We start from the raw sequence: 15,411 nt of genomic DNA, 5'->3' as shown, positions 1-15,411 counted from the left end.
GCAGAGATACAAGGCTCAGATTGGACCAAACTACATTCCGTAGATTTTCCAGTGTTGTGTTTACAGAAATGGCTCCTCCTCTCTAGTAAGAACGACGACGTTACACTTTGTGTCAGCAAGTTATTATGAATAAATACATTTAAAGAACATAGCTAGCAAGCAACAACATACGTTGCTATATTCATCAAGTGAATCTGAAAGTTGCGCCTTCTCTTGATAACCATCGAACTTGCTCGAGGGAAATAACGTTTGCTGCGCGTTATAGCTAACTACTCACAATAGCTATCTAGCAGTAGCATCTAACGTCCGCTAGCTAGCTCATTTTGATGTTTAGCCCTGTTTTATGGAACGTAAACAACAATTGAAAGGTGTGTTTCAATAGCTTGCTAGTTTCCCCATATATTCAACCTGCCACTGTGGGGAAGCAGATCATCATGAACTGCCGTTCGGAGGTTCTGGAGGTGTCGGTGGAGGGAAGACAGGTCGACGAGGCTATGCTGGCTCTGTTGCACACTATCCTATTGCATCGCAGCACTGGAAAATTTCACTACAAAAAAGAGGGCACCTACTCCATTGGCACTGTTGGCACACAGGACATTGACTGCGACTTTATTGATTTCAGTTTTGTTCGTGTTTCTTCAGATGAGCTTGACAGGGTCATCAGGAAAGCAGTGGGCGAATTCAAGGTAGGCCTGTCTGATTATTCTGATTGTTTGGATATTGAAATTGACGTTATACACTAAAACATGTAGCTAGCTGTATTTTTCTTAAACTGCAATCCAGACCTCTGGATCTATGTTGTTCTTTACAGGATGCCATGGGCAACGGGACTGATGGAATGGGACAAATCTCACTGGAGTTCTACCAGAAAAAGAAGTCTCGCTGGCCTTTCTCTGATGAGTGTATTCCATGGGAGGTCTGGAGCATTAAGGTCAATGTCGTCAACCTGGCCAACGAGCAGGAGAGACAGATCTGCCGGGAGAAAGTGGGCGAGAAGCTGGGCGAGAAGGTGATCAACATTGTGGAGGTGATCAACCAGCATGAGTACCTACCCAAAATGCCCACACAGTCGGAAGTGGACAATGTGTTCGACACCAGCCTCAAAGACGTACAGCCTTACCTGTACAAAATCACTTTTCAGATCACTGATACGCTGGGCACCTCAGTAAGCACCACCATGAGAAGGCTGATAAAAGACACCTTAGCACTGTGAGGGAGTCTCAAGATGATTTGCATCGTAAAACATGGCTGTGGGTAGCCTGGTTCCAGATCTGTTTGTGCTGTCTTGCCAACTCCTATGATTGTGACTATAGGATGTTATCAAGACAACACAAATGGATCAGGGACAAGGCTGTGTGCTTTATTGACTATGGGATGTAATTGCTTCATTGACATCGGCATTTGCAGGCCTGTGAGTGTCTTAAGTATTAGTTAGAAGCACTGGTAGTACACTAGAAGTACCACCATCAAATGTCTAATCCGCTTTATTCACATTTGTAAGCAGTCATTTTAGGATCCTAGTTATCTATCCCTATTCTTTCACAAAATGCCTTTGTCAACACTGAAACATGACCTTTCACATCCGATAGTACAATTTGAGCTTTTATGTTTTTGTATGAAGAAAGTGCTGCAAAAGTAGCATGTCTGTCTGAAACAGGTTTTCATTTAATAACTGCTTTAAGTAATTGTAAAGTAACTATCTTATTTATGTTTCTGACATTAGCTTTTGTTATTAGAAAATAATGTGCAGAAAGCTGTTTCACTTTTGAAAATAAAATCGATAATCCTAACTGACTTCACTTTCCCAATTGTTATTCTAGAAAACCACCTGGTTCTGTGCTTACTGATGTTAATTAAGGAAAAGACAGACCAACGCGTACTTCGGCCGTGCGCAGTGAGTGGCCGTCCTATTGCGTCTGACCACAGAATATTGGTCGTCATTTTCTGTTCATTTCCTGACTCTACACGTTCAATTGCCGCGCTTCTTCCACACCAAGCAGGTGATTTACTGCAGATGACTGACATTTGTGTTGGTCTGTCTTCTCCTTTACAGGTTCAGATTTGTGAAGTATATTCAAAGACAGTACAGTATGAAGATAGGCAGAAACTGCTTCTACAATAGACAGTGGTGATTTTAGCATGTAAATGTTGGGGCAAACTCTTTTAGATGCATGTCATTAAAGCCACTACACAACACTTAACAATATATTAATTGGACTATAACGGTGACAAACGGTGCCCACAAACTGTTAGGGCCTACATAAAGCTGCCCCAACAGCAGTCCCAACACCTTACCAATTTTACTCCTGGCTATCAGCAGAGCCTTGTCTGGCAGTGAAACAGTTCATTCAGCCTCATTTACTGCCTTAAAAAAAACATAGCTCATATGGCTGACTGGCTTAAACAAATGTGGTTTCTACTGACAATTGAGATGTACAAACTATGGCATAAGGGGACGACGAGAGGATAAATGGCAATCCGTAATTTCGATTAAGACGTTAATGAGCGAGCTAGGACGGACATAGTCAATATAACTAGTTGTTCAGCACTTTTTAAATGTACGATGACAGAATTCATAACATGGGCCGTTCTTACAGTATTCTCCCTGTACACCGAGTCAGAACCGTAGGATAAATAAAGGGGGCATATAAGCAGACAATTAAAGATCTTACAATATTCGATGATGACATTTCTCTAAAACAGGCTATAGGTTACATGTGCACCACCAAGTCAGAACAGTAGGCTAAATTATGAGGGGAAATGGCCCAAATTAATAGCGTGGGGCACATGGACTACTAACAGCTTACTACACAACATACACTTAGTATTACTTTCTTAGCTACAGTATACATATCTCCCTGGCATATTACATAATTTATGCAGCAGCATACAATTCATTTTTGGACTCGCCTTATTGTGCTATGCTCACTTGAACAGGAAGGTGGTGCGGCGGTCTTTCGTAGGCAAACTTTGTCATCAAAGTCTGGCATTCTCTGGATTTATGGTGCTTTCAAAGACAACTGGTAATTCGGGAAAAAAACAAGGTAGAATCATGACGTTAGTGATCTCCAGGTCGGAGCTCTCGAAAAAGCCAGAATTCCCGACTTGGAATTCAGTTGCATGACTGTTCAAACGTATTTTCCCAGTCAGAGCTCGTTTTTCCCGAGTTCCCAGTTGTCTTGAACTCACTGAAGTCTGAGATTTTCCAGTTCTGAGTTTCCAGTTGTTTTGAAAGCGGCAGAAGTCATGCTGGATTGACAGAATGGCCAATGTTTATCCTTTTAAGCTTGGAAAAGAAACCCTTAAAAGAGATTCTTAAAGACTTTGACCACACATCCACTCCACTGAATAGCAGGCTAGTGATTGCTTTGCAATGCTTGCAGTTTGCCACTGATTTTTCCAAACCGCTCATTGTTGAATTTGCGATTTCCCACTTGTTGTGTAATGTTAATGTCCAATGGTCGATGAGCACCGATACGTTTTATCTATAACTTATCTTCATATGACAAGGATTGAAAAGGATTTGCCAGTAGATTGTTGACTTTATTCATGATGATGACTGCTATGTAACTTGCTAGCTAAGATTTTGAAAGTTGATGTTGACATGATCAGTCCAATCAAAGCTACTGTAGATATAACGTGATTTGACGTCATTTTATCTGTGGCCAATGACTTTGAGCCTTCTTGCAGGGGCACTTCTAATGTAACTCTATGACAGCACCCAAGGGGCTTGAATTTTTGAGCTCACCCCATAGATTTTGCAATGATGTGGCATCCCTATGAGTGACAGAACACTGAGCCAATTACGACACAACTAGAGAACATTACCACCCCTACGCAGAAAGCACTGAGCTGGGCTGAAACACCTGCATTTTGGAGCTGGCAAACTCAAGAAAGCAAAAAAGAGACCATGTTTGTATGCGGCTTTAATAACTCAATTATTAGTATTTTTTTTTACATTGTTTGCAAACTTATATGTGACACGTATAAATGCCAAAACAACATGCAAAACAGCCAAAATCATAGCTAAACAGGTGGGGTTCAAAACAGGTGGGGCTCTGTCCCGCCTGCCTTGAATGATGTGTCGCCACTGACAATAGAAATCCCAGATCACACTTATAGGCAATGTTATGGCGATGTTAGCTAGTTAAGCTCATGCACAGAAACGCGTCATCAGGTATAAAGGTAATCTCGTGCTGAACTGCACATGTGCAGGCCTTCAATTCATAGGCACTCCTTCGATATAAACCTGGTCTGTTCGGTCTATTTCGCAAGTGTTCCGGGAAGTCTCGCCATTTTGCCTCTCTGTGTAATTATCAACCTCATACAAACTATTTCAGACTTAATCATACTAGTATTGAGCCGACAGAGAGTAAAATACACATGTTATTAGCCATTCAAATTCACTCCTGTGAATTCCATTCAAATTCACTCTACTATACAAGTCGCTTGTGTGCTGTTGTATTTGTGTACCAAATTAATAATTCAAAACAAAATCTACCATACACCACACCCAGTATATATAATATATATAATTTAGAAACTCTGTGGTATACTGTATACCAAGCATGTAGCTTCAGACAGGTCAAGTTGTAAAGATGTTGAGGAAATCTTCAAATAAAGAATTAGTAACTAAACAGTCAAGTCATTTTTTAGGTTGAGAGGCCAGATGCTTTATTCAAAAGCAGTATTTGCCATGCAGCTGTGTGGATGTTTTTCCTCATCTAAGTTGCAAAGGTTTCCTCTCCAATCATGTATTTTTCATTCACAGGATGACCTTGTACAATAATGGAGAACAAAGCATTTCCAGTCTCTATATTCTCAAGGGCCACAGAGCAGATAGCAAATTCACTTCCAGAGTCACAGCCAAAAAATTAGTCACCACTGTCCAAGTGGCTAAACAGTTTGAAAAACATATCTGTGACCCTCGGCAGTGACCATCTGTCCAAGGAAAAACATTGGCACCATTTCTCTTGGTCACATTAGTTAATTTTAATCTATTTTGCATTGTTATCTGTAACAGCTTTGGTCATGCCTTAATAATGGTAATAATGGTAGCCTGACTGCCATTAGGTACCGAGATGAGATCCTCAGAGCCCTTGTGAGACCATATGCTGACACATGCACATTTGTGGCCTGCTGGAGGTCATTTTGCAGGGCTCTGGCAGTACTCCTCCTTGCACAAAGGCGGAGGTAGCGGTCCTGCTGCTGGGTTGCTGCCCTCCTACGGCCTCCTCCACGTCTCCTGATGTACTGGCCTGTCTCCTGGTAGCGCCTCCATGCTCTGGACACTACGCTGACAGACACAGCAAACCTTCTTGCCACAGCTCGCATTGATGTGCCATCCTGGATGAGCTGCACTACCTGAGCCACTTATGTGGGTTGTAGACTCCGTCTCATGCTACCACTAGAGTGAGAGCACCGCCAGCATTCAAAAGTGACCAAAACATCAGCCAGGAAGCATAGGAACTGAGAAGTGGTCTGTGGTCACCACCTGCAGAATCACTCCTTTATTGGGGGTGTCTTGCTAATTGCCTATAATTTCCACCTTTTGTCTATTCCATTTGCACAACAGCATGTGAAATTTATTGTCAATCATTGTTTCTTCCTAAGTGGACAGTTTGATTTCACAGAAGTGTGATTGACTTGGAGTTACATTGTGTTGTTTAAGTGTTCCCTTTCTTTTTTTGAGCAGTGTATATCGTATCGGAACCTAAGTATCGTGATAATATTGTATCGCGAGGTCCCTGGCAATTCCCAGCCCTAATTCAAGGGTGTTAGTTTCTTATAAGCACAATACAAACAATATACACACTCAATATCAAGGCAGTTACTGAATTATCAAATCTTTATTACAGAAAAAAATTCAAGCACAAAAACTGTAAGAAAAAAACTAAACTGCTGCAGTTCATGTTGAGCAACCATACAAATATTAATCATTGCAGAAATAGCACAGTAATACACAAAGAATGTATTTTCATAAACAAACTAATTATAGGTACACAATTATACAAACGCTGCCATATACACAAAATTATATTTTATATCTTTGCACTCAATTTATTTTTTTAATGATCTTGCATAAAATCCAGAGCACAAATATAAATATATACATTGTTTGAACCTAACCACCAAATCTCAAAATCCTTTTTCCAGGTGTAATTAAGACGCCATCACCACCACAGCAAAAAGTATACACTTAAACAACCAAAATATACACTTTATATTCTGACTCTGTTATAGGACAGGGAATTATTTTCCAAATCCCACTTTTACCCCCCAAGAGCAACAGTCTTGCTTTCACATGTTCTTAATTATTATATACATACACATACATATATAATTAACTTTGTACAAGGCACACCTGTTAATTGAAATGCATTCCAGGTGACTAGAGTGTGCAAAAGTGTTAACAAATTCAAAGAGTGGCTACTTTGAAGAATATAAAATATATTTGTTTAACACTTTTTTGGTTACTACATGATTCCATCTGTTATTTCATGGTTTTGATGTCTTCACTATTATTCTACAATATGGAAATAGTAAAATAAAGAAAAACCCTGGAATGAGTAGGTGTCCAAACTTTTGACTGGTACAGTATATATATATATATATATATATATATATATATACATATATATACACATACATACACACACTTATTGGCTCTTGGTTGTAAACCATTATAAATATCTATGTAAAAAAAAAATGAATATGCAAAAACTCTGACTGTGCTTCATTTTAACAGAACTATTGGAAAATTGTCTCAGGATGCATATGCTAAGGCCATGCAATCAATTCATAGGATTACTTGTGTAATTATCAACCTCATACAAACTATTTCAGACTTAATCATACTAGTATTGAGCCGACAGAGAGTAAAATACACACGTTCTTAGCCATTCAAATTCACTCCTGTGAATTCCATTCAAATTCACTCTACAAGTCACTTGTGTGGTGTTGTATTTGTGTACCAAATTAATCATTAAAAACTAAATCTACCATACACCACACCCAGTGGGCAGAACGTAAACAAAACTCCTTTCCCAAAAGTACATATTTTCCATATTCTTTACACAATAATCCACTAATGATAATCTGTAATTTAATGAGTGATAGCTAAAATTAAACAAGAAATTATTTATTTTACTCAGGATTTACAACAACAACAAAAAAAGTGTCAGTTGAAATAATAACTGGTCTTTGGTCTTGTTTACTTGTATAATCTACATGAAATATCATTGAGGCAACGGCAAAATCAGAATGAAGAATTAACACAAATAGCCAATATGAAAACCATAATTTTATGGTACAAAACAGATTACAGCTGAAATGTTAATGGAATGCAGAGGATTCAAAATAAAGATTCATATAACTGAAATTAAATCAATGTAATTTGACCATTATATGTAATGTAAATATTGAACAGAATTGCAAAGTGCATATCAATAAACATGATGCCTGAGGCCACTAAAATCATCTTCATAATGTCATCTTCACACATCAATCAACAAAAATTCACAACTTAAGCAAAAGCACGTAACTGTTCTTGAATTGTACAGTACAGCAATTCCTAAACAAAGCTCTTTATTGAATCCAAAAAATAGTTCTATAGGTAAAGACAACTGAAAGGGGGTTATCTGAATTAGGTCAGTACTGTGTAAATCTAATATCAATGGCAAAGTAACCATTGTAAGGAGCTGATGAGTCAAATAGCAGTTAATTGCAGACATTCACTTTCTCACCTCTATGACACATGGCCACTGGAAAAGATAACATGAAGGCAAGCCAACTACCAACAGCAATAGATACATTCAAAATCTTTCTTGTGTCGGCTGAGTTGTATTTGATCTCTTACGATGCTGTGAGCATAAAGTATCATCTCAGATGCTCAAAACAGAGTACAGGTGTTTGTGTGAGACATAATTAAATGTGACTATGGCTCTTCTCATGGCTCCAAAGACTAAAGGCAGTTTTGAATGTTCTCTGGCAGAGCTTACACATGTACTGCCTCTTAAATGTGAGGGCAGAGAGAGTGGGGGCATGGTAAAAAAGGGTTTCTGATTCCTGAGGGGTGAGGGAATTATCCACACTATCCATCTTGGGTAGGGGGCTACTGTGTGATCTGTCCATCTCTGGCCTCTTGGTCCTGGGCATTGACGATGAGCTTCCAGGCTTCTCCTTCTCTTTTGCTACCACAGCTTTAGCTTCCACTGAATCTGCCTCCACTGGTTTAGGTGGAAAAACTTGTGTGGCAGGACATCCAGTTGCATGTGTGACCGCTGGTGGTGGTGAGGGGGAGGGAGACAAAGGGCGCCTGTCATCAACCTCTCTCGCTCCAGGTTCGTCGGAGGTTGACATGTGGGACTGGAAGTGGCTCCAAAGGCGGAAGTTGGTTCTGAAGGCCTTGTTGCAGATGTGACAGATGAAGGGTTTGATGTGGCACAGCAGCTCCTGGTGACGCTCCAGGTCTTTGTGGCCACCAAAGAGCTTGCCACATTTTTCGCATGGCCACACGCCTGGTTCCTCAGGCTCGACGGAGGCCCCAGACATCATGTCCTCCCTCTCGCTCACGGCCTCCTCAATGGGCTCATCCTTCACTGTCAGCTCGCCGTGATGTTCGTTGTGACACTGGCTAGCATTCAGGTCCTCGGGCACGAATGATGAAGAATCCTCCGAGTCCAACATAGGCGGACCTGAGGAGTCACTGTAGATTATGTCCTCTCTGGAGCTCCCCGCTCCCACAGACTCCTGGGCATGGAGAGGCCTTCCGAAGTGGTCAGATACTTCTCCATTGTTCTCCTCTCGATGGCTCATCTGCTCCTTAACAGTCATAATGTTGTGGTTGTGAACCTCCACCTGGTGTCTCCATATGCTGAAGGAAGACTTGAAGGTCCTCATGCACTCCAGGCAGGTCAGTTTCTTGTACTTGCAGTGTGCTTCATGTTCTTTTTTAACCGCTGGGCTGGAGAATCGGAGGCCACAGTAAGGGCACACGGTTGCGTGTCGACAGCCCCTCTCGTGGTCTCCCTGCTCAAAGAGAGAGGACAGCTTCTCATTGCAGAGTCTGCAGGAGTAAACCTCTGTGTCCGTGTTCTCTCTCTGACTGGGCTGGTCTTTTTGGTAGAGACTGCTCTCTCTCTCAGTCTCTTGGTTGTCTCTCTCCGCAGGGTGTGTCTTCAAATGCTGCTTGAACTGAGACAGAAACACAAACAATTTCCCACAGTAAGGGCATATCAAATTTGACTTGGACCTCAGGCCACCTTTTTTGGCAAATACCTGAGACTGCGAACCCTGCTTATTTCTCCTCAGCTTCATGAGCAAGGCTTTCTTTATTTCTCTCTCCCGCACAATATCAATCAGCTTCCTCTGAAACTTCTCATCCAGCTCGAATGAGCTGGAGGATGAAGCAGGGTTTTGTACCACTCCATGCTGGGTTTGGCAGTGGGTCCAGACTTTGAAGTTAGTGTGGAAGCGTTTGTGGCAGATGTCACAAGCGTATGGCTTATCTGGGTTGTGATACATGTTAACGTGGCGGTGCAATCCAGCATTGGATCTGAACACTTTCAAACAGATCCAACATTTAAACATCTTGCTCTTCCTGGGATCATCAGTCCAGTCTTCATCATTGTCATCCATGTTGGAGTTGTGAGGTACAGATTCTGACATATTGTCGTCGTCATCTTCACATGGGAAATCATGTTCGTTCACCCCTTTAGACTTTTTGAATGGGTACCTTCGATTGTCTCTCCTCACCCTTCTCTTTCCAGGGAGTTTAGAAAATGGCTTAGTAGGGCCTTGGTCAAAATCCATTTCATTGTTTTTGAGGTTAACTGGTAGAGAATCCCCAACTGTGATTCTAATGATATCAGAGGGGTCAGACAGTGGGCTGCTAGGCTCTGTCTTCACATGGAACTCCTTTCCTGGAGTTTCATCTTTATCATACCTACTGTGGTGCATTGACTTGAGAAGAAGCGGCGGAACTACTTTCACACTTTGTTTGTGCTCTGTCTGAATCCCTTCCTCTGTATTTGCCACCATCTTAACAACAGACTGTTCTCGACCTTGCAGTTTATTGAGCTCCAGTGTGGGGGAGAAGACTGGGACGGGACTGTCCATGGATAATGACCTGCGCAGCAGGCTTTTTATGAGTGGGCCACTCCTGTCAATGGTCTGGCTAGGATCCCCTACCTGGCCCTGAAATTGTGGTTTGGATCTGTAGAGCCTCTGCGCCTCCTCCTCTTCTTTAGTGCTTAGATCAGACTGTAACATGACTGTTGGAGATTCACTGAAGGAGACTGAGGAGGTGAGCTGTGGCCTTACTGATGCCCCTGTGTGTGATGATGTCTTCCCCTTTAAGATGGAGGCATATGAACTGATGGGCTTGCTATCAGAACCCTCACCAGTTGCTTCAGCTGATTTTCTGGGATTGGATGCAGTGTTTCTGGCTGATTCGTTTGGTTTCCTGTGTCCTGAAGCTTGAGTCTGTTCTCCTTGATCATTTGAACTGTAGCGTCCGGCCCCGGGAGCATCACCCCTTCGGCTCTGGCGCACAATGACACTCCTCAGCTGGATGTCGTTATCGTCCTCTGAGAAGGACAGCCTTTTTCTGGAGACGCAGTAGGACACATGCGGCCTTGTTGACATAATGTTGGTTAGAAAAGGGATTCCTAGACTGTAGCCCAGCTCCTGGATGGCTGCCAGGCTGCCTCTATCCACGAAGAGGGAGGATGAGTATATGTAATTCAGTACTATCTCAAAGGCGTCAGGCTCACAGAAGTCCAGCTGTATCACTTTGTGGGGCTCAGACTCCCTTCGCGTGAACAGTGATTGGAAATACTCACTGCTTGCGGCGAGCACACTCCTGTGGGCCTGGTACCGCTGATCCCCCACAACCAAGACTGTGTCACAGAGCTGCCCCCTCAGGCGCTGCTCATTGAGCACCCCCAGCACAGAGAGGGTGTGGGATGGATTACTGTAGTGCACCAGACTCTCCATTCTGGCTGAAAGGCAAGAACAAAAAGGAGATCCTTTTTATTTCAAGAGACGCATTTTGATTCACATGTTTTCAGTAAAAAAGTTAAAGTAAAGAGTTACCTGAAAATTGATAGGCATATACATAAAATCAAACAAATAACTTGAATCTGAAGAAATACATAACAGCAGAAAAATTGCAATAAGTATAAGAATCTAATAGCATTATGGCAACTTTATATTTGCCCATGTTTCAGAAATGTATGAATGAGATGTAGATGAAAGCACGTATATTTATTGCTGCTGTATTTATTTTGCTATGCAGTCTGTTCCAACTGGTTGATATAAATATATTAGTGAAAATAGCCTATTATTTATCTCGTTATTAAATCCTTCATTTTAGAATACTAAAACACAGATATAATTTTGAATAAAAGTAAGTTAAATGTAAGTGAGTAGTTTAGATCAGCTACTGGTAGGAGTTAATGTATCTAGGCCTATCTGTGGTATAAGCGCAAATAACATGACGCATGCGCATTTATAGGTTCTATTTCGATTACATCATGTCTTTAAAATCATAAGACATGGCATGCCATGGGGGTCATATTTAGCAGGGACGCAGGCAGCGTTCATTCCGTTCCACACACACACATAACTGTGGACACGGATATCAATTCCACATGATAAATAAACGTGTCTGACACGTTCCATATCAGAAAAGTTTAGAACGCTGCGCGCCCATAGAATGTGTCTGATGGGAAGTCAGGGGTGCAAGCATTAGATCATACGCGAGACGTGGCTGAAATTCCTGATGACACATACGTTAAAATGAAACTGGTTTTATCACTCTGGCAAGTATCTTCCTCGTTATGGTATACATTGGTGAATGAAAATGTAAACAAATAACGCATTGCGTGGTCTGTTTGTTACTGTTGCTGGCAGTGATATCACATGATCACTTGGTGTTACAATGTTTCCGAAAGAGTAAAGTTGCATCCGAAATGCGCATTCTGAGAATGATTCAGGACTTTCAATGGAACAGAATCAAACGCCAGTCCTCGAGAAACGAGTGCGTGGTCAGTGAGTGTGCGCGCACACACTCGCTACTGTATTTTCGCCCTCATTACAGCGCAGACGCAGCATCTACAGCACACATAGGGCAGTTGCTCGTGAGGCTTATAAAAAGAAGAAGAAACCCCCTCTGAGTTACGTCAGGAAAAAAACATTTTCTCCAAACAAGACTTAAATATAAGGCACTACCGCCAGATAATCTAAACCAAGTAGTTTTGTGGCTTTCTAAACTTACCCCTATGTCTTCGTTCTGTTCCCACGGAGCACACGAACAAGAATTTATATCAGAATTCTGTTGCGTGTGTGGTAGTCGTGATTCCATCCATCTTGAACTTGACGTCATCCCACTCCAGGGATGAGGTCATCAAATACAACGCTCGTCACGTGTGCTGCGTTCTGATAGGCTGCTTTATACCCGTAGGCGGGAATGTAGGACGTGACAGGCAAATTTAAACCTCTTAAAGTGGCAGGTCATATTTTCGTTCTTTGAGACTTAAACATTTCATTGGGAAGCAATACGAATACGAATCAGATCAACATTGCTGTCTCAGTTGCAAAGTATCAATATTCTGTAGGCGAGAATGTGATTCTCTAAAACCGTAGATGGATAATCTACTATTGAATTATGTGGAATTACTGAATGGAAATGCAAAATGTGTTTTGCTCTTATTACTGGTCATGTTCATTTATTTTTATATATCTAATGAATGACAACAACCATTTGAGGAAAGCATTAGGTAAAATCAGCAATTGACATTGGTGGATGAATGTGTTTCTCTGTAACCAGATCCACTTTACCACTGAAACTAATTATAGAGGTGTGATTAAAAGACATCATTATGGCTGTATTTACACAGGCAGCCCAATTCAGATATTTTTCCCACCAATTGATCTTTTGACCAATCACATCAGATATTTTTCATAGCTGATCTGATTGGTCAAAAGACTAATTTGTGAAACAATTATCAGAATTGAGCTGCCTGTGTAAACGCAGCCTATGGCACGTCTGCTCTCTCTCATTGCATATATCCAGAAGGCACTTGTTGCTGTGGTCTACTTGCCAAAAAGAAAGTCTTCGACCATTACAAACGAAGAACCATATAATGTATCTTCATTTGGAATAATTTAAAACAGCTGATGTAGTTGCATTTGTATAAACAATCTAAATCATTTGGAGTCAAATGTTACACATCATCTGAAAGGACACAACTGCTACTATTTACTTCTATGTCTGTAAACAACTCTTGACGTTACAGTGAGCAGATAATGACATTTGAAAACATCACTAATCTGAAAATGTAAAAGGCACATATGTGGTTATTTGTCTGTAGGGCTCATACTGTATGCAGTACCGTTTCTGGCAACCGGATGATCCAAGGAAGGTGTGGCACTGCTATTGCCTCATTTTGACATGTATGTATAATCTGTGTGTAAATGTGAATACTTTAAGGTAAACTATTTGACCAAAAGTATGTGGACAACTGCTCGTCTAACTTTTTATTCCAAAATCATGAGCGTTAATATGGAGTTGGTTCCCTCTTTGCTGCTTTAACAGCCTCCACTTTTCTGGGAAGGCTTTCCACTAGATGCTGGAACATTGCTGCAGGGTCTTGCTTCCATTCAGCCACAAGAGCATTAGTGAGCTCGGGCACTGATGTTGGGCGATTAGGCCTGGCTTGCAGTCTGCGTTCCAATTCATCCCAAAGGTGTTCAATGGGGTTGAGGTCAGGGCTCTGTGCAGGCCAGTCAAGTTCTTCCACACCGATCTCAACAAACCATTTCTGTATGGACCTTGCTTTGTGCACAGGGGCATTGTCATGCTGAAACAGGAAAGGGCCTTCCTCAAACTGTTGCCACAAAGTTGGAAGCACAGAATCGTCTAGAATGTCATTGTATGCTGTAGCGTTAAGATTTCCCTTCACTGGAACTAAGGGGCCTAGCCCGAACCATGAAAACAGCCCCAGACCATTATTCCTCCTCCACCAAACTTTACAGTTAGAACTATGCATTCGGGCAGGTACTGTTCTCCTGGCATCTGCCAAACCCAGATTTGCCCGCCGGTCTGACAGATGGTGAAGTGTGATTCATCGCTCCAGAGAACGCATGTCCACTGCTCCAGAGTCCAATGGTTGTGAGCTTTACACCACTCCAGCAGACGCTTGGCATTGCACATGGTGATCTTAGGCAGCTCTAGCAGGGAAGAAATTTGACGAACTGACTTGTTGGAATTGTTGCATCCTATGACGGTGCCATGTTGAAAGTCACTGAGCTCTTCATTAAGGCCATTCACCTGCCAATGTTTGTCTATGGAGGTTGCATGGCTGTGTGCTCGATTTTAGACACCTCTCACCAACGCGTGTGGCTGAACTAGCCAAATCCACAAATTTGAATGGGTTTCCACATATTTTTGCATATATAGTGCATGTGCATAAACTGGATAGAACAACCTGAAACTGTGGATCTGTGGAACTAACTAATGTGATGCCGACACCTTCAAATGGTTATTGTGCCACTCAGGTTGAGCCACCCCTCTTCACTGAGAGCACCACCCTCCTGCCCTCCAGCACAGCCTATATGGCCCAGTGACTCACAACATAATAATTGATTCATTCCTATTACTGATGGTTAAATTTCAAATCACATTAGAATTACAAGATGTAGAACATCCCCAAGCCAGTAAGGAATGTGCTGTGATGAGTAAACCTTTTAAATTCCAGAGGATATAGAGATCTTTTTCTGAAGGGGTGGAACATTTTTTATTTTTTATTAGTCTTTGAGGGAAATGTGACGAAATCAATACCCCTCCTGCCTGCCTGCCTGTCGGAGGCTGTGGGTGAGGAGATGAGTGAGGATATGAGAGTAAACACTGCCATGGGGACCTGAGTAGAAACCAAGTCACCTGGGACAGACACTGCTGCTCTCATCTCACAGCCACCATTTTTCCCTCTCTAGCATCACTAACATGTTGTTTGCTGGCACTGACAGTGCCATGGCAGGTCATAACACAACCAGTGCACAAAAGCAAAACTACAAATGTGTACAAATCCTTGTATGGTTATATATTATAACTTTTTGGGGTGATAAATTGCCACAGTTAGGGATTAATAGTAGTTTTAAATCCATGAAATGCTCTGTCAAAACATACAGGAACATAGGAACATACAAAGGAATCAATTTGACTCCAGAAATGGCACTTGAACCAAATGTGAATGAATACACCGTCTCCATGTAGTTGTGTACTCTCTCCATCTGGATTTTACATATTGCCATGCAGTGTGTTACACTTGGGACTGTGGGAGCAAGGGAGGAGAAGATCAGGGGGTGTGGATGATGAGGGGAAAGAAACTCAGAACATTTACCAACAAC

At 41.8% G+C, this 15,411-nt stretch overlaps 2 protein-coding genes across 2 annotated transcripts; one reads left to right on the top strand and one right to left on the bottom strand.

Moving 5' to 3' along the window:
• Positions 1-62: 62 nt before the first annotated feature.
• On the top strand, positions 63-1,794 carry LOC129813158 (autophagy-related protein 101). The gene is made up of 2 exons (XM_055865408.1): positions 63-686; positions 812-1,794. The coding sequence occupies exons 1-2, from the start codon at positions 435-437 to the stop codon at positions 1,211-1,213; spliced, it is 654 nt and encodes a 217-aa protein (XP_055721383.1). The 5' UTR covers positions 63-434; the 3' UTR covers positions 1,214-1,794.
• Positions 1,795-5,830: 4,036 nt separating this feature from the next.
• On the bottom strand, positions 5,831-12,370 carry LOC129813143 (zinc finger and BTB domain-containing protein 21-like). The gene is made up of 2 exons (XM_055865367.1): positions 12,281-12,370; positions 5,831-11,003 (listed from the first exon to the last, which is right to left on the bottom strand). Exon 2 carries the CDS (start codon positions 10,996-10,998, stop codon positions 7,927-7,929), a length of 3,072 nt encoding a protein of 1,023 aa, XP_055721342.1. The 5' UTR covers positions 10,999-11,003; positions 12,281-12,370; the 3' UTR covers positions 5,831-7,926.
• Between the last annotated feature and the right edge of the window lie 3,041 nt (positions 12,371-15,411).

Source organism: Salvelinus fontinalis, chromosome 2, assembly GCF_029448725.1.
Source record: "Salvelinus fontinalis isolate EN_2023a chromosome 2, ASM2944872v1, whole genome shotgun sequence".
NCBI classification, from domain to species: domain Eukaryota; kingdom Metazoa; phylum Chordata; class Actinopteri; order Salmoniformes; family Salmonidae; genus Salvelinus; species Salvelinus fontinalis.
Note: the sequence above shows the minus strand (reverse complement) of the source record. Positions and strands in the feature narration are given on the sequence as shown.